General features: G+C 34.0%; 1 protein-coding gene across 1 annotated transcript in view; it reads left to right on the plus strand.

The window, feature by feature from the left end:
* The first annotated feature begins 5,120 nt into the window (after nt 1–5,120).
* Nucleotides 5,121–14,175, plus strand: part of LOC113511233 (sodium-dependent noradrenaline transporter-like) — a 60,868-nt gene continuing 51,813 nt past the window's right edge. The window contains exon 1 of the mRNA XM_031912197.2: nt 5,121–5,271. Coding sequence (XP_031768057.2) covers nt 5,269–5,271 — 3 coding nt within the window. The 5' untranslated portion in view covers nt 5,121–5,268. The remainder of the gene's footprint in view (nt 5,272–14,175) is intronic.

The following is a 14,175-nucleotide window of genomic DNA, read 5'->3' on the forward strand; positions in this document are numbered from 1 at the left end:
TGGATTGTGGTAGCCATTAATCTAACTATAAGATTTTAACCTTAGATAAATTATTACATCTGATTACAACAGCCACCAGGATTCTTGTATAAAAATCTTTTTCAGTAAGGTATTTACGAAATATTAATATTTCAAGATAAATCAGTGGGGAAACAAATTATTATTACAATTAGACGATAGAAGTAACCATTTAGGTAATTTAAATAGGCTTTTGGCGCGAATTCGTCTTGATGTCCGCCATTACTCAAGAGTTTGTCCTTTGTCCGCGTTAATAGGTTTAGGAGACACAAAGTCGACCCCATCCAGAAGAAGACCAAGGAAATCCTTATCTTTAAATTTTCCGCTTTAAAATTTGTGATCATTTATTTGCAAAAGGAGAAGATTCTCAATACATATGTTTTTTTTGTGCATGGAAGTATCATGTTACGTGTATCGTAGATTCTGAATCGATTTTCAATCGACTTCATTTTTAAGTAGGGGTTTTCAATTAGGGTGTACTTTTGTTATGTTTGCTACCTTAGAACTCTTATTTATAAACCGATTTGGAAAACACAATTTTAATATAATAGGATGTACTTTCAGAGTGGTGGTACATAGAAATTTTAATACAATCGAAAAAAAAGTAGTTTAGTTACTCATTGCCATGATTGAAGTCAGTAAGTGTAGTTAAGCTTTTGGTGTAGTTTTAAGAGTTTTAAGAGTTTTTTTTTATACCACTAAAGTGGCAACTTTACGGCTCACTTGATGGTAAGCGGTTACCGTAGCCTATGAACACCCGTAATACTAGGGGTATTACGCGCGATGCCAACTGCGGTTTATCCCTCGACTATTAAGTTTCTTTAGTCACCTCTTACGACATGTACAGTTTTTGGTTGCCAATAATTATTATGATTTAAAATTAAAAGATTAAAAATATAGTCGCTTTGGAATTCTTCTCCTTTTTGAAGTTGGTTGAAAATGAAAGATGACTCAATGCATGAGAGGAATTGTGGAAATATAATTGGATAAAAAGAGAAATTATGTATTTTTATGAAACAAAAAATGAATGATAACTGCGTTGCCGGTTGGCAGGGTATTAGTGAGTGATGATAAGCGAGGATATAGTCGAGTCAGTTAGTCCATCGAGACGAATTCACTAGAAATTAAATGACAGGGGGAATCCGTGAAGGACCACCTGATAGGGTATATTGCTAGAAATGACACATACTCGCAATTCTTTTACTCAGAGATGTTCAGATCCAAAGAGGATATTCCTTTTTAAAAGGCCGGCAGCACACCTGCAATGCCGTTGGTGTTGTGGATGACCATGGGCGACGGTAGTCACTTACTATCAGGTGAGCCGCATGCTCGTTTGCCCCCTGTGTTGTAAAAAAAATGTAAAGATAAAGTTCTTTGATAACTCGATTCACTCTGCCTACCCTGCAAGCATCTTGGCGTGAATATAGATAGACAAGTATAGGCTGAAGTTACGACCTATAAATCAATTATTTTGCATTTCATCAGTTTTTAATAAAACTGTATGCACAACAAAACCAGTGGAGCGTTTCAAGGGACGCGTAATATTAATTTTGCGTAGGTACAAAATCTGAACACGCAAAGGTAAAAGTAATTTATCGGTACAAAGTGGCAGATATTATGTTTGAAAGAGGCTGAACGCGTTTTTAAATGGACATATTATCTTATTAATGTAATGAAATTGTAACGAGATCGTGTCTATAAGAATGATATGTATATTTAAGAAAAATAATTTTTGAAGTGACCTAATAAGACTAATAGATGTCAAAACAATATATTTTTTTGAAATTTTGTTTGTCTCTATATTTGTTCCGGAATCACTTAAAAAACTACAGCGCTATATTGGATGCGAGTTTCAAAGTTTAATATTATACGCTTGCGACTGGTGAGGGATGATAGATAAAGAGAAAGTAAGTTGATCCATTTTAACGAATTCACTAAGAATTAACTACGATGGTTTCCATGGGAGACCACTCGAGGTATATCTAATGGTATTGCTAGCAATGAAGCCTTCAGTTTCTAACAATTTCTCGCTCATTTTCTTTTATTTGAGAAATACTTCCAGCAGCAGTATTTCCGAACCGATACGACAACATAACCTTCAAGAAAAGAGCATATTCCTTTTTAGAAGGCCGGCAGCACATTCGCAATGCCGTAGGTGTTGTGGGTGACCATGGGCGGCGGTAGTCACTTACCATCAGGTGAGCCACAAGCTCGTTTGCCCCCTGCGTTGTAAAAAAAAGGACAATTTTTATATTAATGTAGTATTATTTTATATTAATTTTATATAATGGCCAATTAGTATTAAATAAAACACCTAGAAACGGAAATTTTGTTGACGGACAAAGTCTCCGTCGTCTGAGCAGACTTATAGAAAGTATATTTGTGTTGTGAGATGATTTCGTAGTATTCATGATATTCGTAGACGTAATACTACGAAGCATTGTGTGCTACGCAACGTCTACGACTTCAGACTCGTAGCTAAGAACAAGTGATCTCGCAGCTCGTTCTACGCTTTTGTGTAACAAGCATAAAGAATAAAACGCTCGAAAAAAAAATAGGAAAAATTATAATGTAATATCTATTATTTTTTTTTATGGGTGAAAATGGTATGGTAACCCCGCCTGCGCTAACGGGATACGCTGGCCGAGCACCAGTGAAGGGTGATAGATGAGAATGAAAACAGGCCAGTTAGCCCATCATGATGAATTCATCAGGAACGAACCATGATAGTTTTCAGGGAGAACCGCGAGGAGGTCGACCTGGTTGGGTATATTGCTAGCGATGGGGTCTCCATTACTAAGAATCCCTTTCCCCCCCAATGTCTATTATTAGGCACTGATTATTTACATGGAATTGTTTTGTTTAATTCCGTTACCATTAGTATGTGTGTGACTGACCAACACTCGATGATTACACTATAATATATATAATTATTATTCTATTTAAATAACCAGTGGTATGGACTTCCACAAGATCAGTTTCTAGTTCAGTAAAATATTGTTAGACACTTTGTCTGACAGATTGGAAGTGATAACCGGCCGTTCTTGTCTTTGAAAGAATATATGAAATATACGACAAATGATCATGTAGCAGTTTTAACTTGGTTAATACTGAAAATATCATCTTCATCATTTTAGTCATTATCCGTCCACTGCTGGACATAAGCCTCCTCCACAGACTGTCAAAAAGAACGGTCCTAAGTCACCTGCATCCACTGACTCCCTGCAATGCATTTCAGGTCGTCACTCCGTTTAGCGGGGGGTCCTTCTACACTGCGTTTACCCGTACAGGGTTGCCACTCAAGAACCTTTCTTCCTGAAAATATGCTTTGTTATAATGTATTTATTTTCTTAATCAACTAGGAGAGCATTACAGTTTCTAAATATGCAACCTAGCAAAGTACAAGAATAAATATAAAACGTAAACAATCCTATAATTAATGTAATAAATGCGAAACTAAGAAAGAATGGATGGATGGATGAGTGGATGACTCTTTCACGCAAAAACCGCTGAACGGATTTGAATAAAATATGGTACGTTAAGTACATAGGATAATTTATGTACTGATCTTAGTTAAGTACATAGGATAATTCATGTACTGATACATGCAGGTGAGGCTGCGGAATGCAACTAGTAAACAATAAATAAACTTAAAGCAATACATAGCAATATGCTACACATAATAATATATATTGATACTTTAACGGCTAAACTAATAGTAATATAAGGTAGTACACATAGTACACAGGCCTCATAGAATACACTGTGACGCCCGCCCCTCATGCGTTGCTATTTCCGATGATTAAGTTCTTATGCCTTCGTCTGCCATATTTATTTATACGAATTTCAATGTACAATGTATATATATATATATATATATATATATATATATATATATATATATATATATATATATATATATATATATATATATGTACATATATGTACATATGGTGCTAAACACAGGATGATGTTTTCAACCAGTCAAACATTGGACAAATAGAGAATTAAATAAGCACAATAAGTTAAAGTATTAAATAAAGTAATATTTAATTTATAATTACCATATCTGATCCTTAAAATTAAACAAGCATGCAAATATAAAAGGACAGAAGTAAAACATGAGTGGAGCGGAGGCACTCATTTAGACGACTTTAGTACAAAGTCTCCCAGTGTAGAATATTACATAGGATTATATCTTACATATAAAATTCTCGTGTCATGGTGTTTGTTACCAAACTCCTCCGAAACGGCTTGAAGTTTGTATAAATAAATATGGCAGTAAAATTATAGAAGGCGAAGGCATAAGAACTTAATCATCGGAAATAGCAACGCATGAGGGGTGGACGTTACAGTGTATTCTATGAGGCCTGTGTACTATGTGTAGCATATTGCTATGTATTGCTTTAAGTTTATTTATTGTTTACTAGCTGCATTCCGCAGCCTCAACTGCATGTATCAGTACATGAATTATCCTATGTACTTAACTAAGATATAATCTACCCTTGTACCATAATTCATTCAAATCCGTTCAGCGGTTTTTGCGTGAAAGAGTCATCCACTCATCCATCCATCCATTCTTTCTTGGTTTCGCATTTATTACATTAATTATAGGATTGTTTACGTTTTATATTTATTCTTGTACTTTGCTAGGTTGCATATTTGGAAACTGTAATGCTCTCCTAGTTGATTAAGAAAATAAATAAATTATAACAAAGCATATTTTCAGGAGAAAGGTTCTTGAGTGGCGACCCCGTATGGGCAAACGCAGTGTAGAACAACCCCCCGCTAAACGGAGTGACGACCACCTGAAATGCATTGCAGAGAGTCAGCGGTGCAGGTGCAGGTGGACATATATATATATATATATATATATATATATATATATATATATATATATATATATATATATATATATATATATATATATATATATATATATATATACATATAAATATATATAAATGGAATATGCATTTCATTTATATAAAGCTTGTTGAAAATATTAAAATACAACGTCACCGTAAGCGGTCGACTCAAAGCTTCAAGATTACGCTTCACGTTTTCAGTACACGAGTACTCTACACTTTCAGTCGTGGATTGTTGCTTGTGGGGGACGCACGTCTCCAGCTGATCCAAAACTTTATCGTGACTTTTCTTCGTTGTTGTATTGCAGTGACAAAAGAACTGGTACCGAGTGGTTTTGGAACATTTTTGCTAAAGGACTCTGTAAAGCCAGTTTAGTTATGTATGGTAAGTGATTAATTTTTTTGTTACTTTATAGTTTTATAATTGTATTTGTGAACGCTAATATTTTTTTTGTGTAATAGCAGTTGAGTAAGAAAATTTATTGTTAAATATAAATTTTTTATATGTGTATTATGGAGATCGTCATATCAGCCGTTAAATGTATATTGCTGAACACAATCCTCTCCCATAAGGTGGGTTTTGTAAATAGTTACTACGCTTGGCAAGTGGGATAGCAACCGGTGGTAGGCTTTGATGATGTTTTAAGATGGACGCCGCTGATCATTAAGTTTCCTTAGTCGCTTCTTACGATACCCACGGCAAAGGAAAGGATGGACGTGTTTATGCCGAGATCACACGGCTATACGGTATTATAAAGATATTTGAAAGATTTTTAATAAACGGATTTGAAAATTAGTACACAGATTTTCAAGGGACACTTTCATAGATTAGGCCTTTTTATTTACACGGGTAAAACTATAAATTTCTAAAACTAGAGAGAAAACCAGTAGTAAATATATTTGATACTACACTGAATTTAATTTGGCTGTTCTTTAATTGTCAAGTATTCGTATTTTGATGTTTCGCCCTTTTTTTATAATGGACGAAGATGGAATGGTGTATGGCCTACAATAATAGTAATACAATGGCAGGCCACCAATGGACGACAAAACGATGAGGATGAAGGATCAATGGATACTTTTAGAATTTAAAAAAGTAGCTCTTCTTTAAAAAAAAAAATGTTTAAAAGTGCTCAATTCCAGTGCATTTTTTAGCGTCTGTATTAAACGATATCCTTACGAAATATTTTAATTACTTATCTTTCAATGGAAAGGATTATCTCCCCCTTTTATTTACATATAAAAAGCTTTTTTTATTTTAAATTACTATGTTGTCTATTTGAAATAAAAAAAAATATATATTATGTATTAAAAAAATATATCAGGGGGCCTACCATGAAATGAAATTCCGAATTTTCGGGCTCAAATTCGTGTTTTTGTTCGTGGCTAAATCGACCCAGTAAATGTAGCTTAACGTTTCATTCATCATATATCCTATCCTAATAGTCCAGAGGAACAATATTTTAATATTTTTAATAATTTTAAACGGCATGTAATTTTAACATCAAATTTCTATTTCGTTCGTCCCCGAAATTTCGGAAAATATTTCATGGTAGGCCGGCCCTCTGAATCTAAATTTCAGTAATACACTCGTATTTTGAGTAGTATATTAAAAAAACCTTTAGATCTGATACACATGATTACATTTATATTCCACTTAGAAAACAATGTAAAGAGATAACGGATCAAATTAAGAAGTTTGCGAACTTTCTCGTGTTAGCTACAAATACAAAAGAAGTGTCGATGAAAAAATATCACTTTGTTTTAGAAATCAGTAAAAATTTAAAGGTTCATGTTGCAAAGAATAATGCTTGTAAGTAGTTAATAATATATAACGTTAAAGGGTTAACTTTTACTATTACTACTAACTATTAATTATACTATGGGATCGCATTGCCGGGATAAAAAAGTGTTTTGCGACAAAAATCTACGTGAGATTGAGTAATTAATATACACATAACTAGTTTTTAGTTAATTTTGAACTAGTTTTTATTACTTACTTTACTTTTACTTCGACCACTAGACTAGAATATATTAATTGAACGAGATGAATAAAGCATATGCCCTCCTCCCTCTCAATTATTAAGTTTTTTTTTATACCACTGAGGTGGCAAACAAGCATACGGCCCACCTGATGGTAAGCGGTTACCGTAGCCTATGAACACCTGCAATACCAGAGGTATTACGCGCGCGTTGCCGACCCTGAAGAAACCTCTTTACCCCCCTTTTGAAGAACCCCATGCTGTAGTCTCTTGGGAAAACCTCGGCAGGGAGCTCATTCCACAACCTGAATGTTCGTGGGAGGAAACATCTCTGAAACCGCGCAGTACGCGACCATTGAGGCTGTAGGACATGAGGATGAACTCCCTGTCGATGGCGAGCCGTACGACGGTAGAAAGTGTTAAAATGTTATGACAATTAGTCGAAGCATTACAATTCCAAAGGGTTATGAGCAATCAATTAAATAAACACACTTTCAAATTCTTGTAAATGTAAAAGTGAGCCTTAGCGTATTAACCAATTACTATGAAATTTGGTATAAAAATATATTAAGTGTATGGTATAGAGAAGAATATAGACTGCTTTTTTGACTTGTCAATGAATACGAGTATGTCTTAGTATTCCGGACGAAGTCATGAGTAAAATCTTATACTGGAATAAAAAGTAGCTTATATCTTTCTTTATCCCAATTAGTACCTGTATACCAAATATCATAATAATTGGTTAAGTAGTTAAGGCGTTATAAAGTAACAAACAAACAAACTTTATTTTTAACCGACTTCAAAAAGAAGAAGGTTCTTAATTCGATTGTATTTTTCAATATTTGTTTCCTCATAAGTCCGTCAGTTAAAAACAGATTTTAAAAATGATTTTTTATTTCAAAAGTTATGCTGTCAGAATGATTCCATAGAAATTTTATCAAAATCGGTTCAATAGTTTAGTTTTATAATAATATTAATAATAATAAATTGTTTTTGTATATATTACAACTTAATTATGTTTATTACACATTTATAATATGAGTAATGATAAAAATATTTAAACGTACAAATTAGCTTAAGAGAGACTGCATAAAGTCATTTGCATAGAGACCTCTGTTTGGTTTTACCACCAAGCAACTTCCTTGCCTGCGGTTTTCAGGTTTATACTGCGACACAAGATTTACATTAACATTATACAAAAGGGTCGGCAAAGCGCGAGTGATGCCTCCAATTCGGATATTTTAGATTAGAACGTGAGTTTATTGCGGTGTTGAGCTTGAATTAATGTGGGCATGGTTAAAACTGCTCTCTGGTATTAAACAAGTAATTTATATATACATAAAAAATTAATATAATTAAAAATAACCTACAAATTAACAAATGAAACAAATATGGCTTCAATACGAGAATAATCGCTATTTAAACAAAAAATAAAAGTCGAGTATAATTTAGAAAGACCTGGATTAAATATTCGTTGAGAAAATCTATTACATGTTAATGTTCCGTATTGAAAAATCCCTTAAGCATTTAAGAAACATATATATGATAATAAATAGAAATTAAGGACAAAACTTATATATGAGGCAACAGTACATTTAAATACCAATAAAACAAAAATTATGTCAACACGGGACAAATCTCTATCAATTGTTAGAAGAATAAATAAAAACTTAGAATGGCAAATAAGCTGACGGCCCACCTGATGTAAAGTGGTAACCGTCGCCTATAGACATGAGTAGTACCATAGACACAACAGAGTATACTGTTTCGCCCATGATACCCCCCATGCGTTGCCATTCCTGAGGACTCGAGTGTTATTCCTCTGTACCCGGTAAATTCACGCCATATCCCACCCTTCAAACCGAAACACAGCCATGCAAACACAACTGCTTCACGGTAGAAACACGAATGGGACAGAGGTACCCAAGCAATCGACTTTTGTACAAAGTCTCCCTCACGTTAATATCTGGTTAATATAGTGCAACATACATAAAAACCGCCTTTATTCTAAAAAAAAAAAAAACTAAATCTTAAACATCGTGCATCTCAATAAAATAATACTTGTTTGTTTTTTTTTAAAACACAAGAAAGAAAAGTAATAATGCAATCAAGTGCAGAATTCAATTGGCTCTCCAATAACATTCTAGATAAATACGCGAAGTTATTGTGGAAATTTTCAAATAAGTCAATATTGGAATAACTTTGTTACAAGTACAAGGAAATTGTAGATAATTTATTAGCTAGTTATGAAGAAAAATATTAGTAGATACTGGCATAGACATTCGAATAGCAAACAAGCCGACGGCCTACAGGATTGAAAGTGGTAACCGTCGCCTATAGACAATAAACAGTAGGATATTAGCATGAACATCACCGAATATATTGGTATATCCATCGTATCCTTCATGCGTTGCCATTACAGAGGACTATGATGTTTTTTTTAGTATGCGCTTACAGCTTACATGCACTGGCGGGGTTTCAGTGAGAGAACGCTTTCATCTTCATCTATTAGGATGAAAGCGTCCCAGTTAGTCCATTTTGATGAATTTACCACGATAGTTTTTAGGGAGATATAAATGTATTACTAGGTATAGGCTTTTAGCCACGCATTACTAACAATCTTTCTCCCTTAAGATTATGGGTAATTTTAATGGATAAAAATGGAATGGTACCCCGACCTGCAATGTCGGTATATGGTAGCGGAGTACCAGTGAAAGATGATAGGTGAGGATGAAGACAGGTCTGTCGGCTTATCGTAAAGAATTCAACAAAAATTAACTACAATGGTTTCCAGGGGGAACCGCTTGGAGGTCAGCCTGATAGGGTATATTGTTAGCAATGAGGTTGTTAGAACTCATTAATAATAATCCTGTTACTGTATTGTGGGTTATGTCTCTTCACCCTGTAATTTTATTGCCCTATCTGACCTTTTAAACCGAAATAGCTATGTAAGGCAGAAGAACTGCGCAGAGATGTTGCATCTCTGTGCATCTTCTACCGAATTTATCATGGGGAGTGTTCTGAGGAATTGTTCGGATTGATACCTGCTGCTGATTTTCACCACCGTACAACCCGCCACAAACTAAAGTTTCATCCCAATCATCTGGACGAGTGGCGGTCTTCCACCGTGCGTTTTTCAAGGCACTTTCTTCCACGCACAACCATTCTTTGGAATCAACTTCCAGCAGCAGTATTTCCGAACCGATACGACAACATAACCTTCAAGAAAAGAGTATATTCCTTTTTAAAAGGCCGGCAGCACACCTGCAATGCCGCTGGTGTTGTGGGTGATCATGGGCGGCGGTAGTCACTTACCATCAGGTGAGCCGCATGCTCGTTTGCCCCCTGTGTTGTAAAAAAAAGGTGGGACAGAGGCTCTCATGCAGACGACTTTTGTACAAAGTCTCCCTGATAAAATTCTTATATTCAGAATTTTGTGCTAATGAATTACTAGCTTTAACCTGCGACTTTTTCACGTGATAGGGACTTTTTCGTGTTTACGGAATGGGGTAAAAAGTAATCTACGTTTTTTTCCACCCCATGTAGTACGTGTATACTAAATTTCGTAGTAATTAGTTAAATCGTTAAAGCAACAAACAAACTCACTTTTATATGTATAATATTAAGTATATTATGTGATGGTTTAATGACATTAACCTATGACCATCCTTGACTTCGAACTTTTACTAGTTAATGTTAGTATTTAGACCAATCACGGAAATGAAACCGAGCTTATGAATAATATAACCAAACGCTCCTATTAATTTTAATAGGTTATTTTTTTATTTACCTATAAGATATGTGGAAATATTTTACATAGTTTTATATTTTATATTATCGATCCGATCCGGCTTCTCACGAGCAGACAGAATTTTCCAAAATCAATACTGTATGTATTGATATGAAAAAAGTTGTTACCAATTCCACTGGTCAGTGATTTTATAGCATTTTATATATGATTCTTTAGATTGATATAATTTTTATTTTTTTAATAATTAATTAGATTGATTTCATCCAATATATCTCTCATGCGTTGCTATTTCTGTGGACTCAGGTGTTATTCCTTTGTAATAAGAAATCAGGTGTTATGCCTCTGTACCTTGTAAATTCACGCCATATCCCACCTTTAAAATCGAAACACAGCCATGCAAACACAACTGTTTCACGATAGAAACACAAATGGGACAGAGGTGCTCAAGCAAACGACTTTTGTACAGTCTCTCTCTGGTGGTCTCCCTCTTTTTATCTATCTATATCAAATATAACCTTTTATTAAGCAGTAAAAGACCTAAAGGGTAATAAGGAAACAAACATACTGACTTTTACATGTGTGTAAATAAAAATCATTCCCCGAATGTATATAAGTGTATTATCTCAGAACATCTGCACCTAATTCATTGAAAAATCATAAGGAAAAGTGAAAAATTTAGGTTAAGAAACCTCCGTATAAAAATGTGTAAGTGAGAGGGAAAATTTGATTTCATATTTTATTTTTAGTGAATTTCTTCATTTTCATTTTTGGATACCCGTATAAAGCCAGAGTGGATAGCTAGTTTATAACTAGGGATAGACGCGGTATACCTACCGCGTCTATCCCTAGTTATAAACTACCGCGTTAGGAGGAGAAAAACAATGTTTGCCGGGTCAGAACTTTTATATCTTTTATAAAGTGCATTTAAATTTAACTTCTGTTTATTGCGGTAATACCGCTGTTGTGCAAAGATAATTTAGCGCATTACACTGCAGAAAATCGAATTGTTATGTCCATAGAAACGTTTTATACCAAGTGCTTTTAGAAAATTCAATTGAATCGCATCTCAGTGCAGTGGAGAAGCTTCTAGATAAATATTATTTCGACCGACTTAAACCATTAGTTCTTTGTCCAATAATTGAATTATTAATTAATTTTTCTTTTAATGTAATAACTAATGGTTTAGTTTGTGTAAATGCTCGACTAGTTTCGAAACCATTCGGGACCCTTGATCTTTTTAAATTACAATATAATGTGTACTTACAAAATTTTTAACAATAATATTGTATAACATTTGTTTACAATTATACTTTATCCTTTATTATAAATATTACTTACTATAAATAATTAAATAAAAAAGAAAAATACTTAATAGATATAGGTAATAAAGGTATCCGATATTTATATTTTGAATTCGTCTAGATATTGATAGCGGAAAAAAAGTCTACACCCGCTTATACCGTTCGGATATTTATATTAATTTCAATCGGGTTTTTCATTTTGATATTATATATAAATAATAGTTATTTAACATATCTGTTATAGGGCTATTATATAGATACTGTAATTATATATATGCTATATATCGCCCACCCCTATAACTATGATAAATACCCATACACGGAATACATAGTGATGCTCTTGGCTTCTCTCATGCGTTACTATTACTGAAGATTACGTTGTTTACCGTTTAAACCGAAAACTCATATGAATACAGCTACTTCACGGCTGAAACATAAGAATATTATATTTATTATTATGGTTGAAACACGAGAGAAGTAATTCGACAAGTATTATCTCTGCGGAATATAAAAATTCGTTTGCGAGTCACAATTCTGAATAATTAATGATGTATTCAATTTTGTTGAGTTCATTGTAACCGCATTGGCGTTTTTAAGATTATTTTTCATTAGTGGCTTAGCCTTTTAAAAACATATTATGTACTCTTAGACATGTCTTTATGTGTACTCGTAGTTAACAGCTTTGCCCGCGTTCTAGGGCGGGTAGTAGACATTTCTGGAGTAGGCACAGAATACTCGACCTTCCCTTGAATACGTCCATGAATTATACCCTTTATTTATACAATATCTCATTAAAGAATCGTAAATTAAAAAAGCAAAGATCGACGTAGTAAACAAAACATCCGCTGATCGCCCGCTGTACCTACTCTTCTAATAACTGTATCGGATTTTCTCGAAAATAAAATGTTAAACAAGAACGGAAATTACCAGCCAGACGGAAGTGTCAGTGGCTTCTCAAAGTTTTAAGACAGTTTCCACATAAATTGGTTTATATTGCGCACTTAACCAGTTTCGTGATACGACAATGTTGTTTAAATTTTAATTATTATCATGAGGGAAAGGTAACGTACGTAAAGTTTCGTAAATTTAAAATCATATATTTCTAAGTAGGCTTATTTAGTTGTCAATCCTGACAAGTTATTGTATGTTTGTGGTCTACTCAGGACGAGACGCTGTGACGCAAAGTGTCGTACTCTCATCCTCGCAACTCTTAGTCTTAAATGGTCACGTATAGTGTGGTTTCACCAGAGTTTTTTTTCGCGAACAATCAGGCTGTGGATTGAGCTCCCTGTCAAAGTTTTCTCTAGAGATTGTGATATGAAGTTCTTGAAACGGTATATTAAGGTAACTTCAGTTCGGAAATGTGCACGTGACACCCATGGTGTTGCAGGAGTCCATAGGCTAACGTTTATTGTTTACTATCAGACGGGTTGTATTCTTATTTGCTATATTTGAGGTATAAAAAGGTGACTCTCCCTGAACTAGACTTCTGGAAGAAGTCGATTGTCAGAATTATCAGAGATAACAAACATAGTAAGTTCATTAAATTTCTGTTCCACACACATAAACACACATACACACACACACAACAAATAGGTATATACATATAGCTAATTTGACAATTAACTGACAAAAAGTTGAGCCCTTTTTGAGACTTGATGCTCTGTCCATATAATCTAAGATACAACTATGTTATTTTTTTAACTATATATATAACTATATACATGAATGAAGTTTTAAAAATAATAACGAAGGGGAGGCTTGGAAATTAGTTTGGAAAAAACGGCCTAATACTAAGAATTCATTTAATGCTAGATTGTGATAATTATACATTAATACATTATCTATGCTGTTATTAATGTTACGATGGTGGAGCCCTTTATCCCTACCGTCTCTGATTAATCGTACATACACTTTATTTTTTTAATATTTATCTAAATTTTTTTATTTAACACTAGTTACAGAAAATTATACTTACCACTGCAGGCACGGTTTTTGCAGTGCTGTCAAGTGCTGCAAGTCAAGTCCGTTACTAATGATATATGCAGCGCCCTTGGCATCCATTGTTCTGCATTATCTGACCTTGAGGAATACGACTTACTTATTTACCTGCAAAGTACTTATTATACGCTTCAAGTACAGTAAAGTAAATTTTGTTCCGGAAAATGAACATAAACTATTAAATATTAGACCGTCTACTTGTTTGACATTTTTTTATGCAACTTAAAATGGCAGACAAGCTGACGGCTCATGTG

The sequence above is a fragment of the Galleria mellonella genome, unplaced genomic scaffold (assembly GCF_026898425.1).
Source record: "Galleria mellonella isolate WM207_F2 unplaced genomic scaffold, CSIRO_AGI_GalMel_v1 utg133, whole genome shotgun sequence".
NCBI lineage: Eukaryota > Metazoa > Arthropoda > Insecta > Lepidoptera > Pyralidae > Galleria > Galleria mellonella.